The sequence below is a fragment of the Seriola dumerili genome, unplaced genomic scaffold, assembly GCF_002260705.1.
Source record: "Seriola dumerili isolate Sdu_G_001 unplaced genomic scaffold, Sdu_1.0 BDQW01000138.1, whole genome shotgun sequence".
NCBI lineage: Eukaryota > Metazoa > Chordata > Actinopteri > Carangiformes > Carangidae > Seriola > Seriola dumerili.
In genome coordinates, this window is record NW_019174393.1 from 10,076,864 (window position 1) to 10,099,301 (window position 22,438).

Below are 22,438 nucleotides of genomic sequence, written 5' to 3' on the forward strand. Positions count from 1 at the left end.
ATGTTGACGCAAGGCAAGCATACATCAAATACCAATGAACCACAGGAAGGCTTTTATTGTGAATCAACTAAAAGAAGTTACATTAGTGATGGACTACCACTGACAGACAACTGACATTTTTTTGATAAACACTGGTTTACATCGAGTACATTCTTGTACATACTTCTTTTCTTTTTGACAGTTCAATTTTCAATGGTGCAAGGGAAAAAACAGACGTGAAGTTGTTGGAGGAAACTTCAAACGTGGTCATCAATCTATGCAACAACCAAGCAACTGTGTCATTCCTCTCATATGGAAAACCGGCCTCGACATGCCTACACAACCAGTAGGGGTGGGCAATACGGCAAAACTCTTCTATCATGGAACATGTCATTTTATAGCACCGTAACTAATCTTGATACAGTAACTGTTCTGCTGGCTGAGATGCCTCCTGTTCTGCATTTACTGCTATATTTCACTCACCTCCTCCATTTCTCTTGTCACTCTCTTATTCTGCAGTGGTTGGCAAACCAGCTTAGGGATGCATTACTGCCACCAACTGTCACTCTCACGTTACCTGAGAACACAGTAACCAGTCATGCTGCCCAAATCACTTTATCTTGTGAGGCAGTGGATCACTGCCTGCCCTGAATATCTAGCAGAGAGACACTAAGGGACAGGAACCGTGGTGGAAACGGTATTACCAAATCTCTACGGGTGGACACATTCTGTTATGCATGGTATATGCCGCCATATCGGCCAACATTAATCACCGAGGTCTGATAACAGTGAAATCAGTCAACAGAAGGAAGCTATGACAGGAAACGATAAATAAAAAAAATGAGTGGACAGTAAAAAAACAAAACAAAACAAAACAAAAAACCAACACACGGACACAAACCTGAGCGGAAGCATTCAATTATCTGCTGAATCCCAGACTTGGAAGTTTGTAAAGGCTGCTGGAGCAGAGGAGGATCTCCAGGCTCCACACAGAAACCTACAGAGGAAGAGAGGGGGAGAGAGGGGGAGAGAGAGTGAGAGAGAGATTGCATTGTAGCAAAGCCAGCATATAATTACATCAGAGTATGACAGTCTTTGAGAAATACAGCATCACCTGGGAATTCTGGGGACCTGGTAAGACACAAAGTATATTGCAGTGCGCTTAAAGGGTACACGCAATCAGAGTCAGACAATGAGGTCTTTGCGGGACAGTGATTCACTCTGACCTCATTACCTTGTTGCACACACAGCACACGCAGCACACACACTTTCAAGGATGAGTATGAGAAAGAAGGCCATTTATCTTTCCCTTCTAAGATCAGTATTCCTTAGCTCTATCAAAGATGTGAACAGGAAGGAAATACAGGGTGCGGACAGTAAAACACGAATGAAAATCAATCCTCACAAATCAAATTTCTCAGTGATGCTTGTTCAGGCGACTAAAGCTCAGGTGGGACCGTAGGAAAACATGCAGTGGGCGAGGGGGGGGGGGGGCGCATGCTGACGACTTATTTTTGTGCTTAGTCCAACAGTGGTGAGAGCCAGCGCAGCATCTCATCCTGCCCAATCAGGAATGTGACCAGTAGGAAATTTATTGAAATGTGTATTGGAAAATGGGTTTGCCTTTGCTCGACCTCAATCACCAGGGGGGGGTGCAGGGTCAGCTGGAAAACAGCAATCCTGATGATGGTGGGGATTTAATGTTTTGTTTGATATATTGACCTGCCTTTATAATAACTTCCCTTTATTACTTTTAACCAGTCAACTAGCACAATATTACTGTCTTTCGAACACCTAATTGGCATGTGAAATATATACAGTTTACATCTGACCTATTTCAGCTTCAAAGTCTGCATGATGTCGATTTTCTCAGCAAAAAAGGTTGGTTTGTTTCCTGACAAATATTTAACAATCAGGATTAAAATACAGCAGAGAACAGACTCATTCTGTTTTAAAAAAGACCATCAAAGTCCAGAACATATTTCTGCCTGGAAAAAAGTGAACCAATACACTTAGGGGTGTTATTTTTACTTATTGATCTCAGAGCCAAACAGCTTTACTTTTCCTTTGTATAAAACATTAAATATAAAATAGCAGGAGTGGGGCTTTGGTTCCTGCATTATTGACACAGGCTGACAGCAGCTGACACACAATGAGCTACTGGCATTGTGGGGAGGTGAAGTGCTCTCTTTCTACCCGATTTCATATTTTTTCTTTTATTTTAACATATTTATTTTTATAACAACACTATAAAACACACAACACACTTTTCATAGATATGGGCATAAAAAGAAAGAGGGTTAAACAGCCAAAAGAATAGACCAATTACACTCACACACACCCCCACAGACCCTGTAATCACCTCAAGTGCCTAAAGCCGTTTTCTCATATGACGCCGACAAAGTCTGGAGTTGCCCTTTCACACACGTATCATACAACAGGAGATTGTCTGTGTCAGGCACGTTTTCACCTACTGGAAATATTCTGTTTGGTGAGGAGTGGTGTCTCTATTCACATATGGGCTCAACTGGACATTAAACAGACTTTGCTCCATGGGGCTGGCATGGCACGTTTAATGTCCAGGTCAACTAATTTGGACATTTGTGTTTTCACGTTCAGCTCCTCGTGGAAATGTCTAGATCAGTTCAGGGTTGCAGTGCATGTGTGAATGCAACTTAAATTTCTCTCATTCCAACACCCCCTTCAGAAGACGAAAGAAGTTCACGCCCCCCTCACCCCACAATCTTTTATCAATCAGTGACAATGATAGGGGAAGCAACCAATCAAAACAGGATCAAACAGGAATTTAAGTGAAATCAGCACAATGGCATCAGCAATCTCTCGTTCAGTTATTGCCCTACGTATCATGTTCATTCAACTTAGTTTCACTCGATATTCTTCCCCTGGTCGTCCACACCGCCCCAGCCCCCACCCCCCACCTGCAGTGGCTCTATGCCAGCCCGGGGGGTTCTGCCCCCCAGTTTGAGAACCACTGCATTACATTGATTTGAAAGAAGGTCACAGTGAGAACATCATTTCTACAACAAAAAGAGCATTTTGTAAGAGCGATGACAGGGACAAAGCTCCAAATAAAACTCTGTCAATGTGACAAAGCTGTGACAAATATCCACTGTTTGTGCCGTATTGAAGCGTGCACTTCAATTACAGCCTGCAAGCTACAATTTACTTTATCCAAGATGCACTACTGCCAATCAGTGGACAATGCTGTGTTTTCTAATTTATGACAATATATACATATATCAAATGATTATTTTAACCAGACAGATTTTTTTTTTTGTGGTTTTGTTATTTCCAAGATTTAGTTACTTCTGCTCAGAAAACAAGACTGGAAGTTGAGAGCTTGCATGTTTTCAGCCTTGCTGACTCCACACATGCTCGGATGCACACACACAAGCACGCAACCCATACTACACGGTAAGCAGTGCAGCGTTTGCCAGTGTGTGTTTGTGTTTGTGGGTCTGTGTGTAGGTGAGTGAGAGACAGACAGAAGACAGAAAAGACCAGCAAACGGACTGACACACCCAGAGAGAAGCAGACAAAAAGAGAGCTAGAAATGTGAATGACAGCTGTGTAAGAGGTTTTGGCAGACAGCGAGATGGAGGTTATGTATTAATGTGTGACAGAATGTGTTTTCCTCATCCCCATCCCCCCACACCTCTCCCAGGCAAACTGCTATAATCCCAGCGGGGCAGGTCAGTGACCCGCCGACCTCCACACCCCCCTCTGCAAGAGGGTCAAAGATCATCCAACCGAAAACTTCAGTCTACACAAACGGCTTCCCTTTACTACGAGTGGTGCGACTGTTTTTTTTTTTGGCAGCAAAGTTAGAATTTAACTCACAGTAGCAGGATTTACATGTGACTCAAGACATCCACATCTGTTTTTTAAGGAAGAAGGAGGAAGGCTAAAGAAATTAACCTGCGCAGGCAAGATGAGAGGAAGGAAGAGGGAAAGGAAATAAACACGGCAGCAATCAACAGAAACATTACATCATCATGATGGCAGCTTTGTTAGCTTTGTAGTATATTTTACAATATGCTGTCAGTGAGTTGAGTTGGGCTTCAGGGTCATGAAACATGCTGCTGTAAATGAACTAATCACAAAAAGCTAGCAGTAGTGAGGGCCTGTGGTTTCTGAGGGACAGGATTTACAAACTTAACAGAAATTATCAGTTTCATCAGAAATCATCAGTTTTAAATTAAATGTTTTTTATGTAATTCGACACAAACCAATAACACCTAGGAGCCTAGATAAGAACCAAGTCCCAACTCCTGGCAAAGATGAATTACACTCTGGAGTTTAAATAGTTATTCTAGGATAAACTGTATTTTTTTTTTGAAACTTTTGGTTCAGTCGGGATCAGTTTCCTTCTGTGTTAATGAGTCTGTTCCGTTCATTTTGTGGCTTCCACGCCATCAGACATGACTTAGCAAAACAATACGAAAGTTATACAAAAGCGAGTGTAATAAATCAAGCTCCGAATAAAACGTTCATAAATCTTTGATAATGTGGGCTAACCAGTGAGGCACACTGTGGCGATCAAAGCCAAAAGCTCTTCTTTTCAGCTGCCATTTTCCAGCCTTACTGAAATGCTCTGGCAGTGAAGCTACACAGGGGCCTGGCAAACAGTTTTAGCCTGTAGGTGGATGAACCAAAGCAGCAGGAAGCGCTGAGGGGAGAAAACGTTACCAACCTTTGTTATGACTGGCGCTGGTCTGCTGAAGCTTCTCCTCAGTCTGGCAGCTCTGGTCCCTGGTCTCAGTGGCAGTGCTCCTGTGGTTCTCGGGCTCAGGCAGCAGAGGGGGAATGGGCTTCCACAGAGGCTTGGCCTGGGACGCAGAGTCACCTTTTTCCGGGACGTCCATTGGAGTTTCCTTCTCATCCCAGTTCTCAGATAGAGCCTCAGCAGAAGCAGAGGTCTGGAGTTGCGCTGGATCAGAGGACTGGTCTCCTCCATGGGGCTGCGCCTGTGGTGGATGCTGGGTGTCTGACTGGAGCTGGCCTTCCTCCATCTCTGTCTGACCACCACTCTGTGGGAGCTAAACCAGACATAAAAAAGATGAGCTGAGGAGGATGAAAATTTATGTAGCTACATTAATAAAATATATTGTTGCGATTTTAGATTTTGTCAAATCACCAAAAATCAACCTTGGCCTTGCATTGTGAAGTTTAAAGTTCCAGATCATTACCAGTTTTCTAGGTCAGACATGGACACAGTTACCCACTGAATACCTAAAACCCCTCACAAATACATTAAAGAAACACTAAGGTTTATATAATATTTAAAAAAAAAAACCTGATCTGTAACTTGAGAAATATTAAGATAAACTCAACAGCAGAAAGAGTATGTGTCATTAATAAACATGAGTTATTTGCCCTTATTGGAAAAATAAGAAAAAAAAAACATCTTTTGGACAGAATGAGGTGTCACCACAGCAGACTGTAGATAGATAGTGTGTGTGTATGTGTATGTGTGTGTGTGTGTGTGTGTTGCTGTCATGTGTCCTGAGCATGCAGAGATTTTGTAGGGGGATGTTAACCTTGTCGCACACAGCCACCCTTCAGCAGATAAGTGACTCCACATCAGCCCTTCAGTGTGCACACATCCGTCTGTATGTGCAAGTGTGACATATGTGTGTGTGTGTGTGTGTGTGTGTGTGTGTGTGTGTGTGTGTGTGTGTAGCTGTGCCTCTTGTCCACACCTATTTTTCCTCTAAGTCCCCAATCTTTCCTCCTCTCCCACCCACCAATTTATCCTCATTTTCTCTCTCTGTCTGTGACTGTCGGTCTCACTCCTCGTGTCCCCGCTGCCCTTGAAGGGGGATAAATGACTCCGCCGTTCAGGAACATTACAGCACATCACCACAGGACAAGCGCGCCACTTGGACACTGTGTCATCCCCACACACACACACACACACACACACACACACACACACACACACACACACACACAACACACAACCACACACACACACACACACACACACACACACACACACACACACTGTGCGTACCACAGCATAATCAAATGACCACAAAATAGCTCAACAGTATGTTCCACAGGCTCAGTGAAGCCATCTGTGCAGTACACAAATAATCTATTACAACAACCCAAAATGTTTTATCTCAACCAGTTTGTCATGGCCTGTAGAAAAGTGTGAAGAAGTGAATTACCCCAACCCCAAAACCTGTGTGTTACTTTGGCAAGACTTCAACATCAAGACTGTCCAGTGAAAAAGTTAAAAGAAACACCATGAAGTGCCACTATTCAGTTAGCAATCAGTCAATCAATCAGTTGTTCATGACTAATTTCTTATTTATCAGTGAAAAGCAGTGAGCACAAAGCAAGAGAATGGGCACTGATTAGAGTAGGTGGACTCGTCATGAATTTCCACTTACTGCTGAATAAAACTACAGGGTGGAATGAACAATGAAACAGACGAGTGAAATCTGGATTAGGCAGAGTGGATTATAGTTATTATGACTCATTACTTAACATGATTCATTTCCCATATTCATAACAATAGGCATATGCCATACATCAAAGTCTCATCAGTTACTTTCATTATGATCTGTAGTTTAAAAACTATTTATCTTTAGACTAAGTATCATAATGCATGGCAGACTGTGAGGATGGAGTTCTGAATAAAGTATTTGCATTAAAGGAGAAGCTAGTCAAAGTAAATCTCTGAGGTGTTTCCTGGAATATGTGTGTGGATATTAATATCATGACTTTCATTGCACAAACTGAGTGCACACTGTAATTTCCCCTAACACATGAATACATACAGAGACAAACAAACAGGGTTGGTTTCCTGGACAGTGATTAACTTTAGTTTCGCACTAAAAGTTTTAATTCTTGACTAACACATAGGCTCAGTAGAGATATCCAAAGAAACGTTATATGAGGCCAAGACTAAGTTTAATCCTTATCCAGGAAACATATTGTGAACACCTTATTGTGCAAATTAGTGGTTTCATATGCTAACAGAGAACACAGTGTGTGTGCTGAACTAAGATAAAGACAACCACATGGTGCTGGCTATTTCAAATGTGTAAAGTGGAATGTACTGTGTACTCATAACATAAGTGTGTTTTCCACAATCTGACAGTGAAGGGAGAAAGACTGGACAATAACATCCAGGCATTTTTGTCTTTTTTTTTTTCAGTACCTGTCTGCGGAGACAGTGAGAGCTCTTCCTCCCAGCTGACTTCTGGGCCTTCACCATGCTGCCAAGACTGGCCTGCTGCACCACACGTTCACTACCAGCACACAGCTGTAACCTGCAACAACACCCCACATGAGCCAAGGACTGCACTTAATTAAAGTACCACTGCTGCTGGATGTCCTAAAATATAAAATGTGTGTTTACATCTGTAGCTCAGCTTAGTTTATCAAAACACAGAAACAGATAACAAATTACAGAGGTTTCCTTTATCTCATGTTTTCATGTTTGCATGTTTGCTTGTGTATGGTTTTACTCCAAACACACAGCTGTTACCTGCAACAACGAGACTTTTGCTGTCTGACTGTCTGTGTGTACAACACATGTAGCTGCACTACAACTGAATGTACACACAGACTGCCTGCTGCATCGTTGACACTTATACATTTAAAAATAAGAGAATAATAATGATCACATATGGCAACAATGACACTTTTTAAGCTTTAAAAATAATGGAAATACTAAAGGACAACAGTAATCACGGTAGAAATATGTGTGTAATTATGCAGCCACCCTTTACTTCAGAGATTGGAAATGCTACCCACATTAACTTTGCCAAACAGCTTCCATGTACAGCCTGGAAGCCATCACAAAGTGGGTGAGTGTCCTGGCATGTTGGTACTTCATGTACTTCATATTCTTGTGATGCAATGCAACAGAAACACAATGCTGCTGTTACTGTAAGTCGTGACGATCTGCCCTGCTCAATGTTTAAGCTGAGCTAGGGCAGATGAACCGTAAGAAACTTTTAGGTTTGCTGATTTTTTTAATATACATTACATTCTGATACCCACACATGCAGTAACTACAGCACATTTCTATGCTGACATTTCTCCTAAAAGCATGTATAATGCATTAGGAAACACACAGCAAACATTACAGCTTTGTGTGTTTACTGGCTGTAGAGTGCTCAGAAATCACCAGGCCACAAACTAGATCTAAATATAAAACAGAATTGAATATTTAAGGTCACAGTAATGGTTTCCCACTGCTAGTCATATTGCTGACAGGACAATTAAACCTAATTCACTGATGGTACCATTACTCTGGATGAGGCACACTATATCTATGTGCATTTAAAATGAATACTGTGGCCTCCCTTACATAGCTTATGCTAATGGATATATATGCTTTTCCCAGAGCACCTTACAGTGCTAGGAACACTGTTAACTGGATATATATGTGGATCTGCAATAAAGAAAACATTTATGACGAGTAGATTTATACAAACAAGTGCTGTGGTCAACATACAAATATCTATGAAGTACACAAAGCATTTCTACTGGGAACAACATATTATTTCTGTGGTATATAAAATATTTGTATTACAGCATCAATGATGAAATAAAAATTGTTGCTGCCCTCTAGTGGTGTTCTAGTGGTAAAACTGTTTGATCTAACACACAGCCACCCGACACCACATCAATGCTCATTTCCACTGGCTCAGCATAACATGCTTTAGCAGCACTGTGGCATGCTGAGCTGCCCTGTCGTTTTCTGATTTCTTATCCTTTGTGATACCTCCCAGCTGCAGGAAGTACAGCCTTATTTGCAACCAAGGTTAGTGAACCGACTGATAAGTCTAGACTCCAAAAAACTGACTTTTTGTTGGGTTCATTTTTGTCAGTGGATACGCTTTTAAAACCCCAGGAGTTGAATTGTGGATTGTGCTCAACGTGTGGGTACGACAAGCTGTGGGAGTCCCAGACCTTTAAAAATCTGGAACAGGCAGACAACAAACAGGCAGTAAAACAACACAAGACAACATGACAGAATGTGAGAAAGGGAAAGAATTGATCTTTGATTAGATGACATCTCTTAAAGCCTTAAAGCCAATACACGTTACTGTGTAATATTTACTCTTTTAAGCCTAAACCTACAGTGAAGTTATTCAACAATACTGACAGTGAAAAGTAAGTGTGGTGGGGATCTGATGCTCCCATGATACAACCAGTGTAATATCCCCACACGGGTACATTTGTATTTCCACTGAAACTCCAGCAGAGGGAGACAAAGCTTGCACAAGTGTGTTTCTAGCTGAAAAGTTCTGTAGTCTTGTGATGTCTCCAGACCACTAGACATGGAACAAAAAACACATACAAGGGCCTGCAGAGGGGTTGCCCCAACACAGCATGGATCTTAATACAAAGGATGTGATTTAACTGTACCACTAAGCAAAAGCATGAGTTCAGATTAGGAGGTGAAGTAGTTGAAGCAAAGAGGAGCAGGTAAGATGGTCACATTTCACAACAACTACGCAACTTGCAGTTATCAGCCAGAACAATGTCAACAAGAAATCCCTGTATACATGAAAAGGCAAAGGTCAGATTGCTCTCAAGACCCTGTAATGGGAAATTAAAAACAGCTGTTTACATCATGTTATCACACAGGTTTGATGATGGGTACGACACACATTCACTTTCAGAGCTTGAAATTGCTTAATATTGAGTGTGCAAAAGACATTTTTCATACCTTCTCCATTGACTGGATCTGATTGTTTAGACAGTTTAACACGATCTTCGATCACAGCGCTTGGGGCAACTTGATTGAAATAAGTAATTCTGCCTTGTGGTTGACAGTTGCAGACATCACACAGTGAAATGATTGTAGTTCGTTAACTAAATACAATGTGCAGTTTGTTACGCTGGAACAAAAGTCTTTTTGCATAATAATCTTTGCAGAGATAATCAGGAAAGCTTGGTGTAGAAGTTTTTGTAATTGCGGCCAAATAAAAAAAACACTCTCTATCACAACATTTAACAACACAGTCAAGCACACTGCAATCAATTTTCCATGGTCATCCAGTTCAAACTATAATGAAAATTGAAGACAAAAATTTAAATGTTTGATATTATCTTTGCATCACTATAAAAAAAAAGGACATTAGACAGTTTAAGGCACGAATACATCAAAGATCAGGTCCACACACTACCAGATGTAAGCTGTGGTTCTGTAGTGTTTTGCCGGTTTTGCACAGACCAGTGCAGACTGTGTCGACAATTCAGGGTTTCAATCTGACTTTAAACTGCATAGGTTGTTCCTGGAGCACTTTGTCTTTCGCATTCAGGTTGGAGACATTTCTGTACCTGTTTATTTAGCAGTGTGGAATTACCAGTGAAGAACGATGCAATAACATGACAGCAGAGGCTTCTTGCAATGATGGAGCTGTTGTGTTATAGATGAGCAGTTGAAGTGGAATACACAAGGAAGCATGAGTCTGTCAGAAGTGGACTGAAGTATTAGTCCAAAACAAATAATGAAAGTTGCTATGAGCTAGTGTCATATTACATGAATTTAGTTGAATATATTCTACACTGGCTTCTACCACAGGTGCATCAAAACATCTAAACCTGTGTATAAGGTGTGAAAACAGGAGAGATGCTACAGGTGGAGTATGATCTGGAGACTTCCTGAACCACCTCTTAGCACAGGTTTGCCTTGTTGAGATTTAACTGTAATGACGACACAGTTAATTTCAAATAGAACTATTAGATAAAAATAATTTATATTCTAGCAAAATTAAGAGCAGGCATATTAATGCATTATGCACCTTCCCAGGTTCTATTTATATCAGGGAGGGAGATTAACACTAGCCATTAACTATAATGGGAAATTAGGACCCTACTGACTACTGAAGTCAGGAAACAACCTCATTTAAAGGTCCTGTTCCTTTATCTAAAAACTAAAAATTCAGTTAGTATAATACTTCAAGGCACTGATAAATTTCAACTCAAGTGGACTCATCCCTCTCTCACTCATCCCTGGGTAACCTCATGTGTAGTTTGCTGTTCTTCCCATGTTGGTGGGATGTTCCCTCCAGACATCGAGCTCTGGCAGCCTTAGCTGCAAGAGTGAGTTTGAGTGAAATTGACTATTATGTGTTAGTCTGTTAGCTCTGTGGCCCCTGATGACCTGCTGAGGGTGTTTCTCAGTGTTTCACCTAGTGCATGCTGGGATGCACTCTGGCACCCTGTCATCCTGAATAAGAATAAGAGGTTATGGGAAATGTATATGGATGAGTAATTTCAGACAAATTGCTACTTTTAACACAAAAAACTGCAAATGAAAACATGTGTGCATCAGGGGGCATCTTGGTAAAACTGAATGTCAAAACAAAAAAGTTACTTTTCTGCATTCATTTAAATCTGCTGCATCGAATTTGTCTGGTAATCAACAGGTAGGTTTATCTTGGGATTCTGAGTCTCATTTAAACAGGCCATGGCATCAAGAAGGTTGCAAATCCCAACCCAAAACCAACAGCAGCCTAATTACTTTGTTGAGAAGTGTTTCATAAAAACCTGACAAGCAGCCGTCTGCTAGAGCTGACCCGGGCTTAAAAACCCCACTGTGGACAGTCATCTGAGAACATATGCACCACTTTTTAAACGGAGTTAGATACACTACAAAGGTTTAAAACAAACACATCCAGCCACACACATGCCAATAATACACTCACACACTAACACGAGGGACTCTCCCGTTTCCCTGGCAACAGACAGACGTAGTTGTGAAGTAGTGACTCCTGTTCTGAATGAGGTAATGAGAATGAAGGTGTTGTGGTGGGCATCCTTAGCCCAGCCTCCGAATCTACAGCCAACTTCCTTACACACTATTGGATATGTGTAATTATGACAGATAAGAAATTTAAGTTTTATTCTATTTCTGAGCCGATGTTAACATAGTCTAGATAAACAAAATGCTAAAATATGCCAAAGTCTTTTGAGGACAGTTGAACACTAATCATATTCTGCTCCACACTTAAATTTACCACCGTTTCATTTAGGCATTAAATATTTGGGACAGGAACAAACTGATGTCCTGCCTTTTGGTTTTAAGAAACAATGCATAAAGCCCTAAAGAAATAATGATATTGTCCTGGCTGTCCCATGATGTGCTGTGGAAATGTATTCAAGAAAGAACACTATTGCCTGTTCTACACAAGCTGAAAGAGCAATTTCAAAAGATAAATGACAAAAAGAAAGCAGGTTTGAAAATGGCATTTCCTTCCTTCCTCCTGAGAATAGTACTTGATAAACAACTGTTGATGATGAGGGTGACGCCAGAGCTATAGCTAATACTGCAGGAAAAGATGAATATGAGCCTCTGTTAAAAAATGAATGGGTGAGATGAGACCAAAATGCCTGAGGTGCTAGGAAAAAAAGGCTGACTAACAATCCTGAGAACTAATTACTTCTGGCAAAAACTAAAAAATAAGCCATTATCTTCTCCTCACCTATCCACTAATACAACCCCGAATAAATCATCCACTACCTGGTAACTCACCCAGCTTCGTGACTCACTCCATCAGACACTTTCAAAAAATCTACAATTTCCAGCTGCGAAATCCCCATTGTTCTGACATATTCAGACATTTTCATATTCTAGTCATTTTCACCGAAACATGCTACCTGACATCCATTGTAAATGATATCTGACAGCCATTGCTCAATATTTCACAAATACACCATCCTCTCACTCTTTCCCCAAAGTTTCATCTGCAGCGATAATCCATAGTGAATTCTGTTTATATGAGCCAGAAATCAGTTTGTTAAAGCGTTTCCCATTTGGGAACACATGTCTTATTTTGGGAGACAAATTGTCGTTTGCCCTTTCAGAGGCAACAAATGAGGTAAATCCATGTCAGAGGAGCTGAGATTTGGCTTCTATGAAACCTTAGCTTCTTTGCTGTCTACTGAATAAAGAATCATTAGCTTTTCATATACAGTATATGCTGGATGTTATGTATGCATATAGCTGTATGTATACGTTTTAAATGTTCGGGTGGTTTCAGAGCCAATACATGTGTGGCAGCAGTCCCTGCCTTCTCATGCTTATTTCAAATGGCTGTGTGGAGGCGGTCTGACAGGACTTCCTCCTAATGGAGGGACTCCACACTCTCTGACATGATGCTGACTGCTAGCAGACACACCACCTGACTATGAGATAGGATGGGAACAATGATGTGGCCTGCTGACAAGAGTTCCCCAGCATTTCAAAATGTTTTTTCCGGAGCATTTTCTACACAGTATTACTGAATGGCAGAGGTCATGTTCTGAGGCTCTGGCCTTTTGCTGCCTTACTTTTGGTTCACCAATTGTTGGCAATCTCGGAAATAGAGCTAATCGTCCTGCTGTACTCTGTCAGCTTCTCACTGCAGGCATGTGAAGTCACACTTGGCAAAAATGCCATATGCACACAAACACACAAAAATAAACAATAGGCCATTTTAGGCACTATAATGTAAACAGAATATAAAATACATGGTATATGTTTAAAACCATGTGATGCCTTACCATGTATAAGTACAACATGAATTTCCCCTAGGAGATAAATAAAGTATAAGTAAAGTATGTCTATCTAACATTCAAGTTCACGGTTAAAGCATGTGACAAGAAAAAAAAGTTGTGCTGCAATGTTGAATATCCACACCTCAACCTTATTGAACTCATGTGACTAAATTGATCCTGCATACAGTACGTGTCCAACAAAAAAACAGCCAGTGAAGCTGTTTCCAAAAGCAGACATTTCAAAACCTGCATCCAATCAATAGGCTGTTAATGTCTTCTATGCGCATCACTACCAAAGTTCTCTTACAAAACTGTCTCCACACCTGTGTGAGTTTACCTGGACTGAAGTGTGGTTTCCTGACTTGTGTGAATGACAAACAAATGTCAAACAAAACTTCAAAAAGTTAAACATGCTTAACTTGGCTGAATGATGTATTTGACAGCTGTAAAAAAAAAAATTAATTAAGCATGAATAAAATGGGAGGAGCAAACCAGTCCAGGAAAGTCGTCGGTGGCACAAAATAAACACAACTTTGACTTTCAAATATGATCTTACTACCAGTGATTGTAGCATCCTATGTGCTAACATTATTTCACATACAACACACACACACACCAGTTGGTCCTAAGTGTAGAAATATTATGTATTAGGAAACTCCCAAACCTTTCTCACAGCAGCGACAGATCATTCTCTGCAGAGATTTCTTTGCAAATGGGAAAATACCTAAGAGGTGCACACATACACACACAAAAATTGCACACACACACAGAGTTGTGCTCACACATACACACTCAAGTTACCTCTAACTACAGAAATAGCATTCAGTCTCCCCAACAGCAACATTTCAGTTTCTGCCCAGACTTCATCACTGAACAAAGTTTACTGGACTGAAACATATGCTGTTTTAAGAGCTGCAGTAAGCACAACTTGTGTTTCTGTGATAACTTTCATCACCTAATCAAGCCAGGACACACTTTGTAGCAGGACAGTGGGTATACAAGAGTTGGATTTGGCAAAGAAAAAAAAAATGCTACTGAATCTTCAAAACCAGATATGAAAGGAAAATTCAGAATAGTACATTGTGTAGTCTTGATTCAAAGCAGGCGCACAGCACATTAGAGCAATGTAAAGAGATGAAGCAGCAGACTGTGGGAAAGGGAGCTGGACACAGATTTAAATAACTATAGCCACGGGAGATGCATAATGGGCATTTTCAGGCCAGGTGTGAAAGCACAGCCTATGATCTCTGAAATCAAGTCTCTAAAAGTGCAGGTAAATGTATGATTAACCACAAGCACTGGATATGGTGATGTTAGCGTGAAATGTCAAGACAAGAAAGCAGCAATTCGCTACCTGGTTTGCAGGTAATAAGACTGACTGGATCACTGGTTGACTTCCTTACTGACTGGCTGACACTGTTTTCCTGATTGTCTTCCTGTCTGGCCCTGTTTGCCTTACTGACTGATTATATGACTGGCAGGTTAATGGGTTTGTTGACTGACTTAACTTGAACACTGGTTCGACGAGCTGACTCAGTGACTGAACACAACGGTACATCATTACACTGACTGAATCATACGCTGACATCATTAAACTGTTGCAGTCAGCATCCGCTCTGGTCAAAACCTATGATAACTGGGGAAACTTTATCAAAGTAGAGAGACAGGCAGACGTAGTTGCTGCTCTAACAAGTAAAGACTAATCTCGGGTTGCTATAACCCCAAGTCTCCTGAGATAATGGGAGGCCAGCAAAAGACTTGTAAATGGGTTGAATGCAAATGATACTGTATATGGAACAACAATATAATACAGGAATAACAAGTGTTTGAAATATGCAGGGCAATTCTGTCAACTTTGGGCCGATCTTTTTTCCCCCCTATTTTATTTTAGTTCCTGATAACCCACTTTGTTATCTACACCCATGTCCTAGTTACCCATTCATACTCCTCCTCAAGGTTAGACTGGCCATCTCCGCTGTGTCAGAGTTACTCGTGTAGTGTTACAGCTTTTAGAGGGGTTGATGGTCATAGGCCTAACTGATTAATTAACTTTACAGCACATGTATAGTTGGACCATCTCTACATCTGAACTTTGACTGAACCAGGTTCTCTGACACGATGTAATACAAAGTAAGTTTCCAATCAAACAATCACATTCTTAAATAGCAGCCATGTGCAGGTTCAAAGTTGCAGCAAGCTTTGCAGTAACAGTAATCTGGGAACCTTAAATTATCAAAGATAAAAATAGTCAGGGGGTAGGTAGGAATCTCTGTTTCTTGACTTGTTTTTTTTTTAACCACAACTGTAACAAGGCTGGATAATACACTACCTGCTAACATCCACAGCCTTTATACAGGAAGTGGGCACTGTCATCTAAATTAAAACGTCAACTATATATATATATATATATATATATACATTGCCTAGCCTATATATCTTGGTAACACTCCATGTTGTCCATATGCACTACAACATAACCCTATACACGATTCTCATGCTGACTGATTCTTCACTTCCTAGTTTGACAATTTCAGGACTTTCTGCCTGTGAATAAGTTCTGAGCTCTGGTGGATGACACCATGCCAGTGCCCAAAAGCGCAAATAAAACGTCCCTGGATAAAAACGCCCTGCTCATCTCCAAACCAGAAACGCGTGGCGCGCTGAGGATGTAATAAAAACGACGCGAGTGTGTATCCAGTGTAGGAATCATAATCCAGCCGTAGTCTGTGCGCTGTTAATAAAGGTTTTACGGTCATATCATCACAATCCAGTAGAAAGACATTTATCCACACATGAGCGACTCCACAATAGCCACATGGACAGAGCACCATGAGGGACGGACTGGACGGATACACTCCTCTCCGACTGGCCTGTCGAGCCCTTGAGCCGGTTTAACCAGTGTGTGTACGCATCCACTTACGCATCCCAGACAGTGCGATGGAAACATAACCATTCCGAATAAACAGCGCGATCTTCCGTGTTGCTACAGAATCCCAGGTCGGTGCACTACTGGAGAGTGGAGGCGCACGGCGATTGTTGCCGCCCGAGTCCGTGTCTATTGGTTCCCTTTCAGCTGGGGCAGCGTCAGCACACACACACACACACAGTCTCCATTTGCAACTCCATCGCCCCCCATGGGCGTGCGAGGCCGCGGGCTGTGACGCAAATGGCACTGGGTGATTTGCAAATGACATATCTTCCTAATTCAGTGTCGTCGCCGCAGGGACTGGTCCAATTCACCAGATATTACACATAGAAATATCCATCCGATGGTGGGTGACGGGTAAATAAAGGCGGATGAGCAGTTCGCTCTACGGGGATGCGGTTGCATAACTCAGGAAACTTAATAAAAATGTGCACGGAACGAGCGATGTGCAGTCTCCGTTGGCTGATGTTTCGTTGTTGTTTCGATTTGATCGTGATGGCCTGTACCGTAACACTCAGCACACGATCGGTCCTCGACTTTTGGTCACAGGAGGAACCAAGCAGAGCGTATACACAGGGAACCGAGTGGCCTCGCTATGGTGGATGTGTGGTGGCCAGTGCTAGGACGCATGCACGTAGCTGACGGGGAAAGACAGGACAGCCGGAGTGGGACTTAGGACCGCATTCACAGGCCATAAAGGCCCGCATGAATACTATTGTGCTCTTTTATCCAAGAGTCCCCAACTATTTACAAAAGGTTGGCCAACACACACAAAAAATATCGCGGCGAAATGGTGGCGGCGGTTACAGCAGCTGCCACTGTGCTCTGCGCAAAGCAGCAGCACAATCATTGCGCAGCGCCGGACTTCCCCAGTTTTGTGCAAACTATGTGGTTCGTCCAAAAGACTTTTATTTTTATCTCATTCAGGCTGTACTTGTCTGGCAAGCAGCGAACCAGAGCGCAGGGCAGTCGCCGTTCTCATGGCACGATTTGCATCGCCCCCATTATCCCCGAAAATCTCTTTTTACACGGTTATATTGTCAGCCTAAAAACGCCACTATTTTGAGCAACAAAGGGGCAGCTTAAGTTGATCAAAGGAAAAGCCAAGTATAAAATGCACCTTTCAAGCCGTAAAAGAGAGGCCCCTCATAACGATTGCAGCATGGCAGGGGAGTGCGGCGTAAAAACGAGCTAACCCGAATAAAATACACACAAAGACAAGGTGCAGCACTCCCATAAATACGTCCATCACCACCCGGGTAATAACATTAAACCATCCTCGGTCATTTGGATTAGCCCAGAGCCGGTGGGGATGGCATTATTACGAATGTAAAACGCTGCGTTTTGCGGCTCCGTGCCACCTTTTCCAAGAAGCAGCTTGGCGCACAGGACCGGTGACCCTTCCATCTTTGCGCGTCCTTCTACCGAGCGAAATCATCACCTATCTCGTATTTTGACGATTTAGTGTTGAATAAAACACATCGTAGTAAGTGATTTGATCTTTGAGGGGTTAAACGCCACACGTAAAGGCTGCTACAAGTCTCTGAAACTATTCCTCTCCCCACCGCGGCCAGGCAGAAACAAGAGGGCGATGACGCCATTTTCTGCAAAAACAACCATGCTCGGGAAGCCAGAGCGAAGGAGGTTTAACCCGCTCCGCAGCCCTCCAGTCCCGCTGAAACGTGTTAAAAACAAGTCCTTACCTTGTATTTCTTGGATGAGTGGTGGAATCGTGTGTTTAAAGGGGTAAAACTGCGCGGCCGTGGCTACTTCGAGTCCGGAGATTGTTTATTTCGCCTCCCAGCGTCCCCGGTTCACTCTGAACAAGTTCCTCTGCGAGCCGCTGTCTTTGTGCACCCAGAGGAGCCTCTCAGCACTAAACCAGTCTCTGCGCAAAGGTGCACCCTCTATGTCCAATTTCAGCTGGAGATGCCGGCACTTTAGAGCAACATTGAGAAAAAAAGGAAATATTTGACCTCTTTTAATTAAGAAAAGTTTAATAAATTTCCAACTTTTAACCAATGGCCACTGTTGTAGCGCTGATTTATTCCCCAAAACGCGCAACCTTTTGAGGACACAGGTTCTCCATAAGAGTCCACGACGCAAAAGCAATATAAAATAGGCGATGGTTACACCCTCCAAAACTTAATGCAACAGATTAAATACTTTTTCTCTTTATATAAAAATCACCATCTATTAAAAAAATCTTGCACAAACAACGATAAGACTCATCTGTGATATTCAGAAATGCGTGGCCAAAATTAGATAGCTTTTACTGATTACAAATATGCACGTTTTCTATATTATATTCTTATAATAAAATAGGATTTACAGGTACATGATACCATTGTCTTACACCTGGTAAAAATATTCTTCCAGGAGCCACATCTGAGAAGTTTAACTTCCTTGTTTAAATGTAATATGGAACAGATTTATTACATTTAACTTCTTTACAAACATCACTTTACTCTACAATATGCAAATGAGCATATGGAAATTGATGTTAATAACCTATCCTTCGTTTGGCTGGGGATCCACTGAAGTCCCTCCAAGGACCCCTTAACAAAACTTTGGCAACAAGTGATGATAAATTCATCCTCTTCATAGATCCTGATTCCAATGGGTTTAGTCTAATTTCCAAATCCCATGAGCACTGACGCTAGTACAGGTGCCACTGAGTCAATTAATAACCCACAAAACAGACTCGTTTTGGCTAACACTTTGACTATTCGTTTTAGGTTATATGTTAATAAGTTCACCATGTGATCACACAACGCCCCCGCAAACAAAAGAAGAAGCTTTTAAAAACATATTAAAATGTTTTCTATTGACTCTCTATTTCTATTGACTCTAAAAAAAAATCTAGTCTAATTTATGTGTGCCCATTATGCTAATGTCCAGCGTTGCTAACTCAGTTTAGCAGTAGCAGTAGAGGGGTTAGCTAAGTAATTTGTACTAGATAACTGTTTCGCTTCACTTACTGTAACCTTCCCCACGTTAAACTTGCTCATAACCAACATAAGTAACCAAACCATGAACATGCCCAGTGTTTTGTGATGTCGTGTCTTAATTAAAATGTCAGGTGTGCGAATATTTTCACAAATTTAACCTCGCGCTATTTCACACCAAAGCTAGTTAGCTTAACTGTAAGAGCCCAGTGAAGCAGCTGCAACCAGGTTGACGTTATTGTTTTACATTGACAGGTACAACCGTTCAGCCATTTCAAAAAATAAAAGGTATAATAATAATTTGTAAAACTAATAACTACAGCAACTGTGGACACAAAACAAAACAGTTTACAAGTAAATGTAACTTCAGGCAGAGATAGCAAATCCTTACCTAGTTTACAGACTGTTGAAAATAAACCTGTTTGTTGGGACCATCGGTTCTTCTCAGCTGGATAACACTGAAATGTAAAACATGTCAAATCAATCGACTCAACTGACCACATGACCCAATTTACCCGAATATTAATTAACCCTCTGAATTAAACTGGCTTCTAAACCCAAGTAATTTGGCTGACTAATGCGTCCACTAACTGCTGTTTAGAATAAGCATCAGATCAGCTCAGATAATTGGAGTCAGCTGGCTCATACTATGATATTGTACATGTAGTGATGTAGTGACTGTGACAGCACAGGTGAGTGTGTGCAGGTGATGAAGCTGAAGGAAGGCTGTTGATGCAAACTGACAGGAAATAATGTCAATGATGACAACGTAAGGTGTACATGTGTTTGACAGAGGTAAACAGGAAGTAAATCATAAAGGTAGAGGCATTTGCAGTGCCCTGTTAAAAGGAAAAAATACACAGACACACACAAACACACACACACACACACACACATATATATATATATATATATATATACATACATGTGTACATATATACATATGTATGTATATGTATACACACACACATATGTATATTTTAGTGCATTAGTACATTAATAGCAATTAGGGCATTAGAAGCAATAGGGCATTTTTCTGAGTGTAAAACATGGACTCTCATGGACTAGTACTCAAATAATTAGTTAAAGTCAAATAATTAATTAACATTTACTTAAATATTAAGATGTTGCGCAGTAATACAACAACTCCATATAGCATAGTACTTAAATAGGAATCTCAGTCAGAGTACTTTAAAATAAGCACTATGGTCCAGCACTATAACACGTGGGGGCTCACTCTAAAGTACAGTTTGTAGTAACAAAAAAGATTTAAGTACTATTATATAGACTTACACTCTGGAAATAGTATAACTTAATATTTACGTACAATCTGGATTTATGCTATTAGGTATATAGTATAATAGAAGTAAGCACAAGAATTTCCACCGTGTAGAACATGAGCAAAATATAGTGTGGTACTTGTTACTAGTTGTGTGACTTCACACTATTACCTTATGGTTAGACTTCTAAAGTATGCTATGCTGTTAGGTTTGGTAACTCAGTGAGATGGGCTCAGGAGTAGGACATCAGAGTGACCTCAGTATTTGGTGAGGCCACTAAAAGGGTCTACAGTGAGTCGTGTCACACCAGCCCATGAGCTAGACAGCCAAACCCTACCTGGTAACTCATTCCAGTGAGGAATATCAGCGCAGTACCTTGAAATGTAAACAGTAAATCCAGTAAATTAAACTGTAATTGTTACCCTACAATTAGAGCTTGACTTCGAGTATGTAAGTATAGTTAAGAAAGGTGCCCCACTTAAGCTAAGCTGCTGTCCTACTTTACCCAGTACAAAGTGAAACTTTGATTTGGACACATTGTGAACAAACTGATGTGTTGCACCTGTTGTAAAGGATCCTTCTAGTACTGGCAACATCCTGAGCTATTCAGATTTTTTTTTTTATTTAGCCACCAGGTTAGGCAGCATTTGAGAGATGTCAAATATGTGAGAAATAACACAGAAAAAATGCTCTTGCCTCTATTGAACACATCCGAGAAAATCTTAAACCAAATCAAATAAAGAAAAACACTCAACTCATTCAATGCAAAGTGGGTATAAAGTGCGGTTGTTGGGGGGGAATTTATAATCCCTGCCAGCTCCTTCCTTTAGGCTCACGAGAGCTCCCAACAAAAGGTGCCCACCACTATCGCATATACACAATTAACTAAAGCACCAGCATTATTCCATTATCATAAGAATGCTGTTTGCAATGGGGGGAGAAACTCCTCGGCATTCATGGACGTGGCCGAATAGAGCCGAGAGCTTTTATCTTCTCAGTTACATGCAGGCTGCGTTTATCGCACCACATGGTGACATGATTGGACACTTTTGGTGCATGACAAACAATTTGTTTACACTGGTAATTTCAAAAGCCTGTCTGTAATTTTAGCGGGGGGCTAAAACTGGGGCTTGTATGGAGAGACTGGTTAAGATGCTGGAGGGTTAGGGTACAACTTCATCCACTTAGGAGACAAACATGATCAAGATTAGACTGATAAAATATTGTTTTCCCCGATTAAACTTTCCAGTAGAGGAAACTATTACGATTGACAAATTTGTAAACGGTATGAAAATCCCCAAACATTCAGTGTAATCAGATCTGTATTCATTGACGGAAAATTAAAGTCTTTCACAAAATATTTTAATTAGTTTTTACTTACCAATGTTGCCTCCTTAGATGTAAATATCTGACATTCGTGGCAGCTGCAGTAATTATGAATTCAGAAGACGACCTGTGCAGTAACTGTTCATCCCAGCAGGAGTATCTGAATAAATGAAGATTAAGTAAGAGCAGTTCTTTACTTCGGGGTTGACATCATTTGTTCTGCGTTGCATGATCTGATATGTGGCTGATGAGATTTTTTTTTTTTTGGGGGGGGGGGGGGGGGGTCGTGTTAAGAGTTACACATAAGGTGTCAGTGTTGCCGGGAATGTATTTTTTTCAGTCATTTCAGTCCATTAATGTAAAAAGGCACTGAGGAAAGCAGTGGGTAGAAAACGCCTGCTGGATGTCATGCTCAAATAAATCTAATTGGATGTAGCGATTTG

At 41.1% G+C, this 22,438-nt stretch overlaps 1 protein-coding gene across 1 annotated transcript in view; it reads right to left on the reverse strand.

Moving 5' to 3' along the window:
- znf800 (zinc finger protein 800) overlaps positions 1 to 18,215 on the reverse strand; it is a 28,063-nt gene extending 9,848 nt beyond the window's left edge. The window contains exons 1-4 of the mRNA XM_022749129.1: positions 18,145 to 18,215; positions 7,175 to 7,286; positions 4,694 to 5,039; positions 881 to 976 (exon numbers count right to left, since the gene is read on the reverse strand). Of these exons, the coding sequence (XP_022604850.1) occupies positions 881 to 976; positions 4,694 to 5,039; positions 7,175 to 7,231 (499 nt within the window). The 5' untranslated portion in view covers positions 7,232 to 7,286; positions 18,145 to 18,215. The remainder of the gene's footprint in view (positions 1 to 880; positions 977 to 4,693; positions 5,040 to 7,174; positions 7,287 to 18,144) is intronic.
- Between the last annotated feature and the right edge of the window lie 4,223 nt (positions 18,216 to 22,438).